This window comes from Orycteropus afer, unplaced genomic scaffold (assembly GCF_000298275.1).
Source record: "Orycteropus afer afer isolate SDZICR_OR568_19922 unplaced genomic scaffold, OryAfe1.0 scaffold00183, whole genome shotgun sequence".
Classification (NCBI taxonomy): Eukaryota; Metazoa; Chordata; class Mammalia; order Tubulidentata; family Orycteropodidae; genus Orycteropus; species Orycteropus afer.
In genome coordinates, this window is record NW_006921770.1 from 1,726,855 (window position 1) to 1,741,682 (window position 14,828).

The 14,828-nt window shown below is 40.7% G+C and overlaps 1 protein-coding gene across 1 annotated transcript in view; it reads right to left on the reverse strand.

The window, feature by feature from the left end:
* Positions 1 to 444: 444 nt before the first annotated feature.
* Positions 445 to 14,828, reverse strand: part of C8B (complement C8 beta chain) — a 74,811-nt gene continuing 60,427 nt past the window's right edge. The window contains exons 10-12 of the mRNA XM_007947402.2: positions 5,574 to 5,727; positions 3,000 to 3,068; positions 445 to 596 (exon numbers count right to left, since the gene is read on the reverse strand). Coding sequence (XP_007945593.1) covers positions 445 to 596; positions 3,000 to 3,068; positions 5,574 to 5,727 — 375 coding nt within the window. The remainder of the gene's footprint in view (positions 597 to 2,999; positions 3,069 to 5,573; positions 5,728 to 14,828) is intronic.

Below are 14,828 nucleotides of genomic sequence, written 5' to 3' on the forward strand. Positions count from 1 at the left end.
AATAACTGTCACTATTATTTAATGAGACAGGGTACTTGTCAAGGGAGGAGACAATACCTATTCATTGATTCATTATTAGACACCTACTATGCGCCAGTGCCTGACACTGCTAGATAATGAGACTTTAGTTTGGACAACTCCCAAAACAGTTCTTGACTGGTAGTAAATGTTAGAAAATAAAGCTGTCAAGCTGAACAATGTAAAGATTAAAAAGATGCTTAAGCCCTTAAGGAGCTTATAATTTTCAACCTACTATTGATTCAAATCAAAGTGCATTTTACGAATTAACATCTTTATTTTAAACATCCTGAATAATGCCTCCCGCTACCCTTGGATAGTCCTCAGCTCAGGAGCTGGTGTGGGTGTGAGTGGGGCCTAAGTTCCCATAGGCTCAGAGCTCTCCCTGTGTGAAGGCTGCAGCTACATCATCAGCTGGAAACTCTTCTAACAGTTAAGACTTTCTGAATTGGGCCCTGAGCAGGGGCTGCCCCCATTTTGAGGAGGTGGATTGTTGCACTGTCTTTGTCTTGTTTTCTGTCCCCCAGAGCATGATGACCATTCTGACCAGCAATTCCACTTCCCATCAACAGGAATATCTATAAGAAAGAAGGTCAATGATTATTAATTAGCCCTTACTGTACATTGGAGCCCTACTGGGTGAGGTAGGGGTATCATTATTATTATTCAGACACTTGGAATCTGAATCCCTGACTGCTCCCCTTCAGTCACTTTCTTAGAGGCAAAGATATTTCACATACTCTCCCCTCACCACAGGGCCTTTGCACATGCTATTCCTCTTGTCCAGAGGACTCTTTTCCCCTCTCCTCATCTAGTTAACTCCTAGTCATCCTTCTTATGTCAGTTCAAGTGTTATTTCCTCAGGGAAAATTCCTTGAGTCCCCATTCTCCCATTAGTTCCCACTATTTTAAGATCTCATGTTATTTTGTAGCAATTATTACCGTTGACAGTTTAAATGTATTTCTGGGACATCTCACATGGCGTTGATCTTTGCTTCTAAAGAGCAATCTCTGTGATTACTCCATTTGCTCACCTAGGCTGGTACCTAGGAGGCACCCAGTAAATTTTTGTTCAATGGATGGATGCATATATTGTTTCTGCTTAGACACTTCCCAGATATGGGATGCTAGGTAGCTTACTTAATTTCTTCTCAACCTATCAAATGGGAGTAATGTTATCTATTGTGAGTGCTATGTGTTCTAAATGAGATAACAACAAACATTGGTGGTTCTTACCCTCCAAAACCCGCCCTTCGCCTGAGGACTTTAAAAAAAATAATAATAATAAGATTGAAGAAATAATTAATTATTGCCACCATGGTTTATCATGTATCTTGCTGAGTCAGTAATGCTCAGTGTAACTCTGGGTAAATTACTTAATATCTCTGGTCCCCCTCCTCCTCCTCATTTGCAAAATAAGAAGGCAGGGGGGAGTGGTTTCTAAGGTCTTGTCCAACCATAAGAAATGGTTGTATAATTGCACACTCACTGGGCAGATCATTGTTTGGGAACTTGGTTGAGGTGTGTGAGGAGAGGGAGTGAGGATAGCAGTGAGCATTTTACTGGGGAGGTGGAACATGCAGGCATTAGGAGCAAAGGCTATGATGTCAGACTCACTGGAGTCTAGGTTCTTAACGCTTATTAACTGTGTGACCACTGGGCAAACTAATTAGCAACCCACTGAAGCTCAGTTTCCTCATCTATAAAATAGGGATATCAATAGCATTACTGCACAGGATTATTGTGAGGACTAATGGATTTAATATATGTAAAAAACAACATAGTGGCTAAAGCACTTGACTGCTACCCAGAAGACTGGCGGTTCAAACCCACCAGCCACTCCTCGGAAGGAAGGTTGGGCAATCCTACTTCCATAGTGATACTGCCTCGGAAACCCAAGGAGGGGTCGCTATGAGTCGGGGCCGACTCGATGGCACATAACAACAACAACAAAAAACAACATAGCTAATATTCATTTTCCTCTTACAATATGTCAAGCACTATTCTAAGCGCTTTATATGTGTCATTACAAACTTATGAAAATGCTGTGAGGTAGTGTTATTATCACCATCTCTATTTACAGATGAGGAAAGGAGGCACAGAGATGTTAAGTAACATGCTCAAGGTCACATTTATTAAATAATGGAGATGGAATCTGAATCCACTTGGACTTCAGGAACTAACCAAAGGGCCTGATACAGAGTAAAGTGCCTAGTAGGCGTTTTCTGTTTTTATTAGTGTATTATTCCTTTTCTATCTTGGTATCACCAAAAAAAATATATATATATATATATATATATATATATATATACAAAAAAGGAAAAAACAGAAAGGAGCAAAGGGAGTTGGTTGTAGAGAAATCGGATAATAACAATGATGTTGGCCAAAGAATGTGAGAGCAGGGAGGAGTCTTAGTGATAGTCCAGTCTTTCATTGATTCATTCATTCATTATTTTAACGTATATGTCTGAGCAGCAACTGTGTGCCAGACTGTGTTCCAGGATCTGGGACACAGAGGTGAATTGGACATGATCTCTGCTTATAGATGCAGGGGAGACAAACACACACACACAACCTGAAATATGATGTGCTGAGCTATAGTAGATACATGTTCAAAGTCCTGTGGGACCCTACAAAAGAATGAGCAAATTCTACTTAGAAGGTTAGAGAATTTTTTACAGAGGAGGGGGCATCTGGACTGGATTTTGAGGACTGAACAGGAGTTCACTAAGCAGAAAAATATGATAAGCTTTTCAGAGAGATCCAAACAGATTATTTGGAAGTGCCATGCTTTGGTAGTCCTGTCACCTGAGTGTTCCCAGTTGTAAACCTAACGCAATATAAAATCAGGAGCCGAATGTAACTCATTTCATCATGTCCAGCCTCCTACCACACACTCTCAACTTGTTTCTGTTCCTTTGAATTATTCTCTGAAATTTCCCAGAGTTCCCTTTACCATCCAACTCTCAAAGATTCCTTACTTGTTCGAGAGGTGACCTCACAGGCTGGGCCTCGGAATCCAATGGGACAGATACAGTCACAACGTGATCCTAAGAAGACAATGCAGAGAGAGTGTGAATCACTCCATGTGCAGCAAAGGACTCCTGGAGCTCAGCCTTCCACAGAACCATGTTTCCATGAGGTTAAGATGGGACAAACTTTTCCTTGAGTGCTTTGCAGTAAGCAGGTTCGGTGCCAAGAGTACCTATTTCTTTCTTGAGGGCTCTTGGCTTGTGAAAGAATATTAACATCGTGAGAAATTATATGTAGTTGTTGGGGAAAATTACTGGTTAGTTGACATTTGGCCCATAATCAGAAGATTTCAAGATTGGAAGCTACCCAGGTTAGCTCAAGAAGTAAAGAATGATACCTCTGAGTACTCTGCTCTTTTAAAAAATTGTCTCTATGAGACCAAATGGACAACAGTGACTCTAAAGCATAGATGAGAAGCTTAGGAAGCAGTGAGACTAAATTAATGGCAATGAAACTGCTAGAATAGAAATAATGAGAATGTTGGCACAATGTAAACAATGTCACCATTGCACCAAACATTATGTGTAGAAATTGTTGAATGTGAGCGTGTTTGCTGTGAATATTTTCACCAAAAATACACTCAAATATTTTTTTTTTTCAAAGATTGGAAGCTATATCAGAGGTCACTATACGGATGGTCAGTTTTCCCACAAATTGTGTACTGCTTTATTCAAGTGATGAGGAACTTATTGCCCTTTGATGTCTCATCTTATGTTCAGTTAATTCTGACTTGTTGGAAGTTTTTATGTGAATCTGTAATCTGTAAACTTAGAGCCCCTCTCACACAAAAAATCTCTTTGTGGATTATTTCATATGTCAGGCCCTGTGAGCATCCCAGCCTCTGACTCCATATTCTCCCACATCTTCACCCCAAAGCCTCAGTTGAGTCCCAATTTCTAGGTTCAAATTTTACACAAGGTAAGGAGGGTTTCAGCAACCCTAGGTCAAAACTTGAGGAGATGGTTTGATCCCACTTCCTGCTGACCTGACCTTCACTGAGATGCCCTTGTTCTGATGGCTGGACTGCCATGCTTTAGGAAGGATCTCACTTATTATGTTCTTTTCACTCGTATCCACCCTGCCTGAGAAACTAGAAACATATTTCTCAATCCCAATCTGATGGGTGGAATCTTTCTCCCTGCAAACAAGCCTTCTCTCATATTCCCTCTGCTGAACTCCATCCATGTGGGTTCTGCCCTGACTCCAACTGACTGCCTAGGCTGAAACCATGCCAGTGGCATCACTTGAGTTGGTGTCATCCAGTTCAGTAACTAATGGTGTCATACCCTCATGGACCTCCCCCCATACTAGACCATACAGAATCCTTAATAATGTTTACTATCAATTTTAATCATAGAATGGTATATGATAAATATAGTTGTAAATTGCTTCAATGTAATATTTTTTGGATTATATGAATACTTACTACAAAACTGTCTTATAAAATCTTTCTACAATGAATTACAAACATTACTAGTTACAACATTATTATTAGTAATTGAGTGGAAGCCTTTTGTGATTTTTCTCCTTTTCCTTTAATTACAACTTCATTTTCAAATAGTTACTGATAAAAGTTCACAAATACTACTTACCACAATATTGTAGCTAACACACCAGGAATATTGACAAAATCAGCAACTACAAAAACACGAGCGGCAAGAAAACAATAGTGTGTGCTTGTAGCCCATGCAGATGAAACAATGTGATTTGATGCAATGTTGTAATTGGGAAATAATGACAGCTTTGGCCAAAGCCCATTAGAAGTTTCAAAAAGAAAATTAGCATAGAGTTGTAGCCTTGTAGAGCTACTGATACATGTAAGCTGGGCTTAGGGAAAATGTTTTTGTTGTTATAATTAACTATAGGAATACTTTTATAAAAATAATAAATTTATGCTGAAAAACTGCACAAAAATTTGATAGACAGTCATTTTGGTGTCATATTCTCTGACAGTGTCACCCGGTGTGGCCCACACACTCCCATCCCTTTAGTGAGACCATTGCCTGATGTCCTGTTATGGGTGTTAGAATAGACTTGCCCTAAGAATCTTGCTAGCCCATCAGAACAGGAGTGTATAATCTCAGGACCCAGCCCCTCCCAGACTTCTCAGCCCCCTGCAGTGACCACTGACATGACCCTTAAAGTTGGCAATCAAAGTCTGGTGCCAATTCTTGCCTCTCCCTCTAATACTCTCACCATGTATTAGTCCCAGTATGCATAAAGGATTTCTCATGCTCAGCCCTAGGCCCCTTCTTTGATTAAGAGAAAGTTCCTGAGTCTGTCCATACTCAGTGTTACAGGCTGTAGGGTCTCAGTCTACTCCTGTATTCAGTTTAATGCTACTGTTACCCACTCTGTCACTTGGTGCTAGAATCTAGGTGTCCTGACAGCCTGAATAGTATGTCCCATTTGCCTACTTTCATCCATCTTGGGAAAAAGAAGTGGGCAAACAGCTGGTCCCAGAGCTTGCCTCCTCAATATGATGGCTTTTATGAAGGACAAGAGCTGCTGGACAATAGTACCTTTCAGGACAGGGACCCCATTCCCTTGGCAGGGAGCACATTGGCAAGAGCTGACTTCTTTCTGGAACTCTTCCAGGGCCTTCTTCATGTTCTGTTTCACTGTACTGGAATATGCAAAGTCTGTGGCTGTCACCAGTTCATATAGAGGCTCTGCCTGGGAAGGAAAGAAAAGCACTTATTTCAAGAGAAACACTTATTAGTTGATATGGAAGTCAAGGCTACACAAGAATTGGCAGGGGTCAGTACACAGAGACCATAGGGGATTCATAAAGAACTGGGTGGATGCTACAGCATGTGAATGGATGCCCAGTCCAATGCCTATACTTTGCCATAGAGGTGCCTCATTTTCATTTTGTTTCCCCCACTGTTATAAATTGAATTATGTCACCTCAAAATATGTTTGGTCCTTAGAAATTTGGAAATAGAAATACCATTTGATCTAGCAATCCCACTACTAGGTATATATCCTAAAGAAGTGAGATAGGAAATTAATAGATATATACACATCCATGTTCATTGCAGCACTATTCATAATAGCAAAAAGATGGAAACAACCTAAGTGCCCAGCAATAGATGAATGGATAACCAAACTATGATACATACACACAATGGAATACTATGCAACATTAAAGAATAATGAAGGATCGGCAAAATACCTCATAACATGGATGAACTTGGAGGACATTAGGCTGAGTAAAATAAGCAATCACAAAAGGACAAATATTGCATGAGTCCACTATTATAAAAAGTCAATGACATGTTTGCATACAGAAGGAAACTTTCTTTGATGATTACTCCAGATGGGAGGGGAGGAAAAATTCCTATCTAGGTAAGAGACATGTACTGATTTGGGTGAAGGGAAAGACAGTATATCAAAAGCAGGTGACCAGCACAATATCACTAAGGAAAAGGAAGACACGGAGAGGTGCACAAGAAATACAGACAAAAAGGTAAATGCTATTGTACACACGATACTGCATTATCAATAATAACAAACATTAATCTATAGGTAGACATGCAAGGTGAGCAGGTATTGATAGTCAAATGGGAATATACCATCACCAAATGGTGACATAGTGCCTAAGGCATTTGAGTGCTAACCAGAAGGCTGGCAGGTCAAACCCATCAGCCAGCCACTCCTTGGGAGGAAGATGGGGCAATCTACTTCTGTAGTGATACTGCCTCGGAAACACAAGGAGGGGTCACTGTGAGTTGAAATCGACTTAACAGCATATTACAACAACAATATATGTAAGTTTGGCAGATGCTATTTCTACATATGTGTCTTGAATCTCTATTGCTGCTATAACAGACATATCACAAGTGGATGGCTTTAACAAACAGGAACTTACTCTCTTACGGTTTAGGAAGCTAGAAGTCCAAAATCAGAGTGCCAGCTCTGGGGACTAGGTAAGGCCCCTTGACCTTGGGCTTCAGCTCTGCCTCTTATTCCAGGCCCAATGGAGCTAGAGGCATCTCCTAACTCAGGCAGATGCTGGCTATTGAGGTTGATGAACCAAACGTTGGCACGTAAATAGTATAGCCCCAAGATGAGCAGGCAACACAATAGGCCAAAACTTGGCTGAATGCAGATCTAGATATGCCAAAAGTTAGAGACCTTAAAACTTCACCCCAAAGCCAACTAATTAGCTGCTCACAGCAGATTCCACCATTGAGTTGATTACACCACATTCAATCTCATCCAGCCACCCAGCCACTCAAAACCATTACCCAGCCATGTTCACACACAACTTTAAACGACCACAATATGTATTTGTATGTGACAAGAAAATGTCCACATATATAATTCAGCTAACAGGGGGTAAAGTTATGATAACTTCTTAACTGCAACCAAGTACCTTGAGGGGGTGAGTTGCTGGGCCTGTGGGCTCAGGACCATGGTTGCAGGAGACATCAAGCTCGAGACATAATATAGTACACAAAAACATTGTTCTGCATCCTACATTGGTGAGTAGTGACTAGGGTCTTAGCTTACAAGCAACCATCTAGGATGCGACTATTGATCTGTCCTCGTCCAAACCAAAGGAGAGTGAAGAAAATCAGACACATGGATACAATTAGTCCAAGGGACTAGTGGACTGTGGGAACATCAGCCTATATAATAACCCTGAGAAAAAAGAAATAGATGGTGACAGGCTACCACGGCCAATCACTTGGAAAGGGATCAAAATTGGAGATCCTAAATAGATTGGGAAACAATGTGGAACAAAACTCAAATAAAAAAACAACCAGGCTAACTTGCTTGATAGAGACTGGTAAAACCTCTAAGACTGTGGTCCCTAGTCACCCGTTGGCTCTGGAATTGAACTTATTCTCATGGCTTGACTTTCAGTCAAATAATAGGTCTATGAGCTGAAAAATTACACCAGTGAGGTGCGGTCTTTAGAACAATAAACTATTGGAGATCAGAGGGCACCAGTAGCATACGTAGAACACTCAGGTGGCAGGAATGCCTAGGGAAGAAGGACACAGGGAAAAGGTAACCAAAGGGAGGAAGTGGGAAGAGTGGGGATTGCAATCAATGTCTCAGAGTACAATGTCTATGAACTATTGAATGGAAAATGAATTTTCTCTGTAAACTTTTACCCAAACCACAACAAAAAATTAAAAAATAAAGTGCTGTAATTCTGACTCCTACACATGTGGATGTAATACTATTTCGAAATTGAGTTTTCTTTGCTATGTCAATATAGTGTGAATCTATTTTTTTTTAATATATATATATATATTTATTGTGATTTGGGTGAAAATTTACAGAGAAAATTCATCTTCCATACAGCTGTTCACATACGCTTTGTCTCATGGCATTGACTGCAATCTCCTACAATGCAACATCTCCCCTCCCACTTCCTCCCCATGGCCACCTCTTCCCTGTGTCCTTCCCTCCCATACACTCCTGCCCCCCAAAGCTGTCTCCCTGTGCATACACAGCCCTTCTATTCTCCTATGATTGACCTCTCAAGGAGTGTATCTACCTAATGTAAATGTTCAGCTCATATCCCTGTCTTTTGTTTGGCTGGAAGCCACAGGAGTGGGTTCAATTCCAGACCTGAAGGGCAGCTAGGGGCCATAGTCTCAGGGGTTCCACCAGGCTCTCTCAGACCAGCAAACCTGGTCCCTTTTATTTTTTTCTTCTTTTTTTATGATTTTGAGTTTAGTACCACATTGTTCTCCCACTCTGTCCAGGATCTCCTACATAAATCCCCCTCAAAGTGGTTGACAGTGGTAGCTGGGCACCATCCAGTTCTTCTGGTCTTATAGTCATATGGGCTGAGGATTGCATGGTGAGCCAGTTCCTTGGACTAATTGTTTCCATGAATCTTTGGTTTTCTTCATTTTTCTTTGCTCTGGACGAGGAGAGGCCCATCATTGCATCTAGATGGCTGCTTGCAAACTTTTAAGATCCCAGTTGTATAGCGTGTATATTAAACCTAATCTCTTCTGAGTTATAAAAAGAAGCATAGATACAGAGATAAACATGCACAAACATGGGATGAGAGATGCCACATGAAGATCACCAAGGAAGCAGGGAATGCTGGAAGAGACAAGGACTTTCTGCTGAGGCGGAGAGAGAGAGAGCCTGCCCCTAGAGGCAGTTCCCTGAATCAGGACTTCTACCTTCCTGAACTTTGAGAAAACAAATTTCTGTTCTTTAGTGCCACCTACTTGTGGAATTTCTGTTATAGCATCATTAGGAAACTAAGACACCCACCCCAATATACCCAATTAAGTTCATTCAGGTTCAGCTCAACTAGCACTTACTGAACAAAGACTAAGTGCTAGGTATTAAACATAAATGATGATAGGAAAAACCTCCTACTCTCAAGGACCTCTGTATCTAGATATAGAGGTAAATCTACCTTCGGATGGTTATAATGCAGTGGTTACAAGTCATTGGGAAAATGTGTAACAAAGACAGAAGAGTCATGGTTAATCTGTCTTTGGTGGGAGCCAAAGAGTGATTATCAAACAAAACTATTGTTGTAACATCACTTCCTCCTCTAAGCCTATCAAATCATGCATGTCATGCTAGAGCCACCAACAGGAAGCATTTCCAGAGCTCTGAAGATCACAGAACACCTTCTCTCCATTAAGCTCTCAGGATGCTGCCTGTGTTACTCAGCTGATACCAATTCTATCTTTTGCTGTTCTTTATGGTCATTAATTATTTTTTATGTACAAGTCTTCCTTTTCCTTCCTTAATTGTATCTTAAGTTCTTGGATATCAGAGCTATGGACTATCCAGTTCTCTGTCTCTAGGCCCAGTCAAGAACTTGCTAAACCAACCAATCAGTTGCTGTCAAGTGGATCTGAATCGTGTGTACCCCGTATATGTCTGAGTGGAGCTGTGCTCCATAGAGTTTTTGATGCGATTTTTTTGGGAAGTAGATTGCCAAGCTTTTCCTCTGAGGCACTTCCAGGTATTCTTGAATCTTCAACTTTTCTGTTAGCAGCTGAGCACATTAACTTTTGCACCATTCAGAGACTCCTGGACCCAGTCCAGAGTTGAGTAAATACCACTAATAAAAGTAGATGGAAGGATGAAAGAGGGATGGAAGGCCTAATTAGAGCAATGGCAGTAGGCATGAAGGAGGGAATGTAAATACAAGAAAGTATAAGCAGAAACAGCAGATGATAGCCGCTCAGTAGATATGGCTGTGGTTGAGAGGGAGATGCCATAGGTAGATGTGGTGTCATTTGTGGTGTAGGAAAAACAGAGGCAAAGTTTACAGAGGTTGCTCTAGGCATTAGTTGCAGTCCAGGGCCAGGTTCCTCTCCAGATTTTTTTTGTGATCTTGTCCTAATCCAGTCCTGGAGAGTTTAGGATCTGTCTAAATGCAGGCAATCATGCCTAATAGAAGCCTCCAGTGGGAAGAAAATTGCTTCTATTTTTTAATGCATCTAATGCTGACCTTCACTCTAATGGGCAAAGTAAGGCCCCTTGGTGGTCCCATTGTCTCACCAGTTGTGGTCAATGAATTGATCCAGAGACTGTTTGAAGAACCATCCCACCCTGCTGGCCACATATCTGGGGGTGAGGAGTGGGAGGAGGGAATGGAAAAGGGAAGGTGGAGGGCTTGCTTACACCAATGAAGAGCTCCCCCAACAGTCTGCTTGCCCTTCCTGAGCACCTTGAAAGGCTGCCTTTAACCACTGAAGCATTTTCCTAGCAGCATTGAGATTTGCTCAAGGAGATGGAGCAAGTCAGTGGCAGAACTGGAACAAACCTTCCACATCTACTATCCACTGGGTGCCAGGAGCTGGGCTGGGGATTACAAATATGATCCCACTTCATCCTCACAGGTCCCTGCGTGGAACAAATGGTTAAATGCTCAGTTCTGAAAGCTTGGCAGTTCAAAAACACCAGGGGCCCCTGCCTGTCTACTTCTGAAAGATCATAGCCATTGAAAACCCTATGGAGGACAATTTACTCTGACACATGTGGGGTCATCATGAGTCAGAATCAGCTCAATGACCTCTGGTATTTTTGGCTCATCCTCACAGAGTAACAATTATTTATTCTATTTTCAGATGAACCTAGTAACGTAATCAAAGTCACATAACTTATAAATGACATCACCAGGATTCTAATTCAAAGCTTGTGTTTTTTCTACTGGTTCATGATGACTACTGATGAAAATGGGTTGGTTATTCCCATATTCCAAACTCTATCCCTGGGTTCTCCAAAATTGCAGACTACAGTTTTCCTTAGAATTTAGCACCAGCTCCTCTGGACTCCAACTTCCTGTTTAACTCAAGTTAATATGGTACATTTTTTTGTCCCTTAGTTTGTTGTTCTTTTTTTATCCCCCTCTTTCCCTCTTTTCTCCATTTCTCCTACCCATTGCTTCCATACACACATCCTCACTGCTCAAGTTGATCATTGGCTCCTTAGCACATTTGCCCTTGTGAAAATTTTATTTATATCTCTCATGTTGCTGTAAGAGATGGTATGTCCTACCCACACAGGCACTATCTATGAAACTCCATATAAATCTCCACAATGGACCATGGAGATAATCATTCTTAATGATTTTGTTGTTTTTATTATTAACTGTCATAGAGTTAATTCCTGACTTGTGGCAATCCCATGTAAAATGATCATTTGAGGATAGGACCATTGTGATCCATAGGGTTTCCAAAGGCTCATTTTCAGACAGTCACCAGGCCTTTCTTTTCACTCTATCTTAGTCTAAAACTCTGCTGAAACCTGTTCAGCATCATAGCAACACACAAGCCTCCACTGAGAGAGAGGTGGTGGCTGCACTGAGGTGCATGGCCTGGGAATTGAACCTGAGTCTCTCACATGGAAGATGAGAAGTCTATCATTGAACTATTACTACCCCCATTCCTTATGATAATAATAATAATAAAATTGCTATATCCATTGCTGCTGAGTTAATTCCAACTCATAGTGACCCTAAAGGACAGAATAGAACTGCCCCCTAGGGTTTCCAAGGCTGTAAATCTTTACCAACCACCACTCATCTGTCAGATTGTCATACTGTGGTGGCTTACATGTTGCTATGAGACTGGAGGCTATGCAACCAGTATTTCAAATACCAGCAAGGTCACCCAGGGTGGATAGGTTTCAGCAGAACTTCCAGATTAAGAGACACAGAAGAAAGAAGGGGCCATCCACTTCTCAAAGACTTGGCTACTGAAAATCTTATGAATAGCAGTGAAACACTGTCTGAAATAGTACTGGGAAACTTTATGAATAGCCCTGAAACTTTGGTACAGTGTCAGAAGATGAGCCCATTGGGTCAGAAGGCACTCAAAACACAACAGGGGAAGAGCTGTCTCCTCAAAGTAGACATGACCTTAATGACATGGATGGAGTAAAGTTTTTGGGACATCCATTTGCTAATGGGGCACAACTCAAAATGGGAAGAAACAGTTGCAAGCATCCATTAATAATCATAATGTGGAATGTATGAAGTATGAATCTAGGAAAATTGGAAATTGTAAAAAATGAAATGGAACACATGTAAGATCAATGTCCTAGGCATTAGTGACAATCGTATGATCTACTATGCCGGGAATAACAAATTGAAGAGGAATGGTGTGGCATTCATAGTCACAAAGAATGTTTCAAAGTCTATCCTGAAGTACAATGCTATCAGTGATAGGATAATATCCATACATCTACAAGGAAGACCAGTTACTACTGCTATTATTCAAATTTACACACCAACCACTAAAGCCAAAGATGAGGAAACTGAAGAGTTTTACCAATTTTTGCAGTCTGAAATTGGCCAATCAAGATGTATTGATTATTACTGGTGATTAGAATGCAAAAGTTGGAAACAAAGAAGAATCACTGGTAGTTGGAAAATATGGCCTTGGTGTTAGAAACGATGCCAGATATTTCATGATAGAATTTTGCAAGATCACCAACTTATTCTTGCAAATACCTTTTGTTTTGGTTACTTCATGTTGCTCTAATAGAAAAATATCACAAATGGGATGGCTTTAACAAACAAGAGTTTATGCTTTTACAGTTGTGGAGGCTAGAAGTCTGAGTTCAAAATGCCACCCTAGGGGCTGGGTGAAAGCCCTTCAACCTTGGTCTTCAGCTCTGCCTCTTTCTCCTGGCCCACTGAAGCTGGAAGCTTTCTTCACTCAGGTAGCTGCTGGCTACTGAGGCTGACAAACCCAAGGTTGACAAGTGAAAAGGCATGGTCCAAATATTACCAAACCACATGGCAGGCCATTGATTCAAGTTCATTAAGAGTCCCAAGATCAGCAGACAACATGGCAGGCTGCTGAATAATGACTCGGCTACATGCAGGATTCAAGCGTGCCAAAAGCTACAGACTAGTCCCAAAGCTTCTCCTTATATACTGGAAGCAAACCACATCCCTAAGGCAGCTACTCAGCTGCTCCAGTGGATTCCACCATGGAGATGATTACTTATCTCACCATGGGGAATAACTACATGCAGCTACCCAGCCACTCAAAAACAAGCCCAGCCAAAACGACACATAACTTTAACTACCACACCTTTTTTCAACAACATCAATGACAGCTATACATGTGGACCTCAATCAGATTGAATATATCTGTGGAAAGAGGCAATGGAGTAGCTCAGTATCTTTAACCAAAACAATGCCAGGAGCTGACTGAGGAACAGACCATCAATTACTCATATACCAGTTTAAGATGAAGCTAAAGAAAATTTTAAAAATCCACGAGAACCAAAATATGACCTTGATTATATCCCACCTGAATTTAGAAACCATCTAAAAATAGATTTGATGCATTAAACAGCAATGACTGAAAACCAGAGCAATTGTGGGATGACATCCAGAACATCATACATGCAGACAGCAAAATGTCATTAACAGGACAGAAAAGAAAGAAAAGACCAAAATGAATGTCAGAAGAGACTCTGAAACTTGCTTGCCCTTGAATGAGAGTAGCTAAAGCAAATGGAAGAAATGACAAGATAAAGGATCTGAATGGAAGATTTCAAAGAACAGCTCAAGAAGACAAAGTCAATTATTATAATGAAATGTGCAAAGATTTGGAGTTAGAAAACCAAAAGGGAAGAACACACTTGGCATTTCTCAAGCTGAAAGAACTGAAGACAAAATTCAAGCTTCAAGTTGTAATATTGAAAGATTCTATGGGCAAAATGTTGAATGATGCAGGAAGCATCAAAAGAAGATGGAAGGAATTCACAGTCATTGTACAAAAAAGAATTGGTCTATGTTAATCTACTTCAGGACGTCGCATAGGATCAAGAACCAATGGCATTGAAGGAAGAAGTCAAAGCTACACTGAAGGAGTTGGCAAAAAAAAAAAAAAAAAGGCTGCAGGAATGGACAATACCCACTGAGATCTTTCAGCAAATGGATGGTGCGCCAGAGGCACTTACTCATCTATGCCAAAAAATTTGGAAAACAGCGACCTGACCAACTGACTAGAAGAGATCCATATTTGTACCCATTCCAAAGAATGGTGATCCAATAGAATGTGGAAATTATTGAACAATATAATTAATACCACACACAAGTAAGATTTTGCTGAAGATAATTCAAAATGGTTGCAGTAGTATATTGACAGGGAACTTCCAGAAACGCAAGATTCAGAAGAGGATGTGGAACAAGGGATATCATTGTTGATATAAGATGGATCTTGGTTGAAAGCAAGGAATATCAGAAAGATGTTTAATTGTGTTTTATTGACTATGCAAAACATTCAACTATGTGGATCATAACTATTATA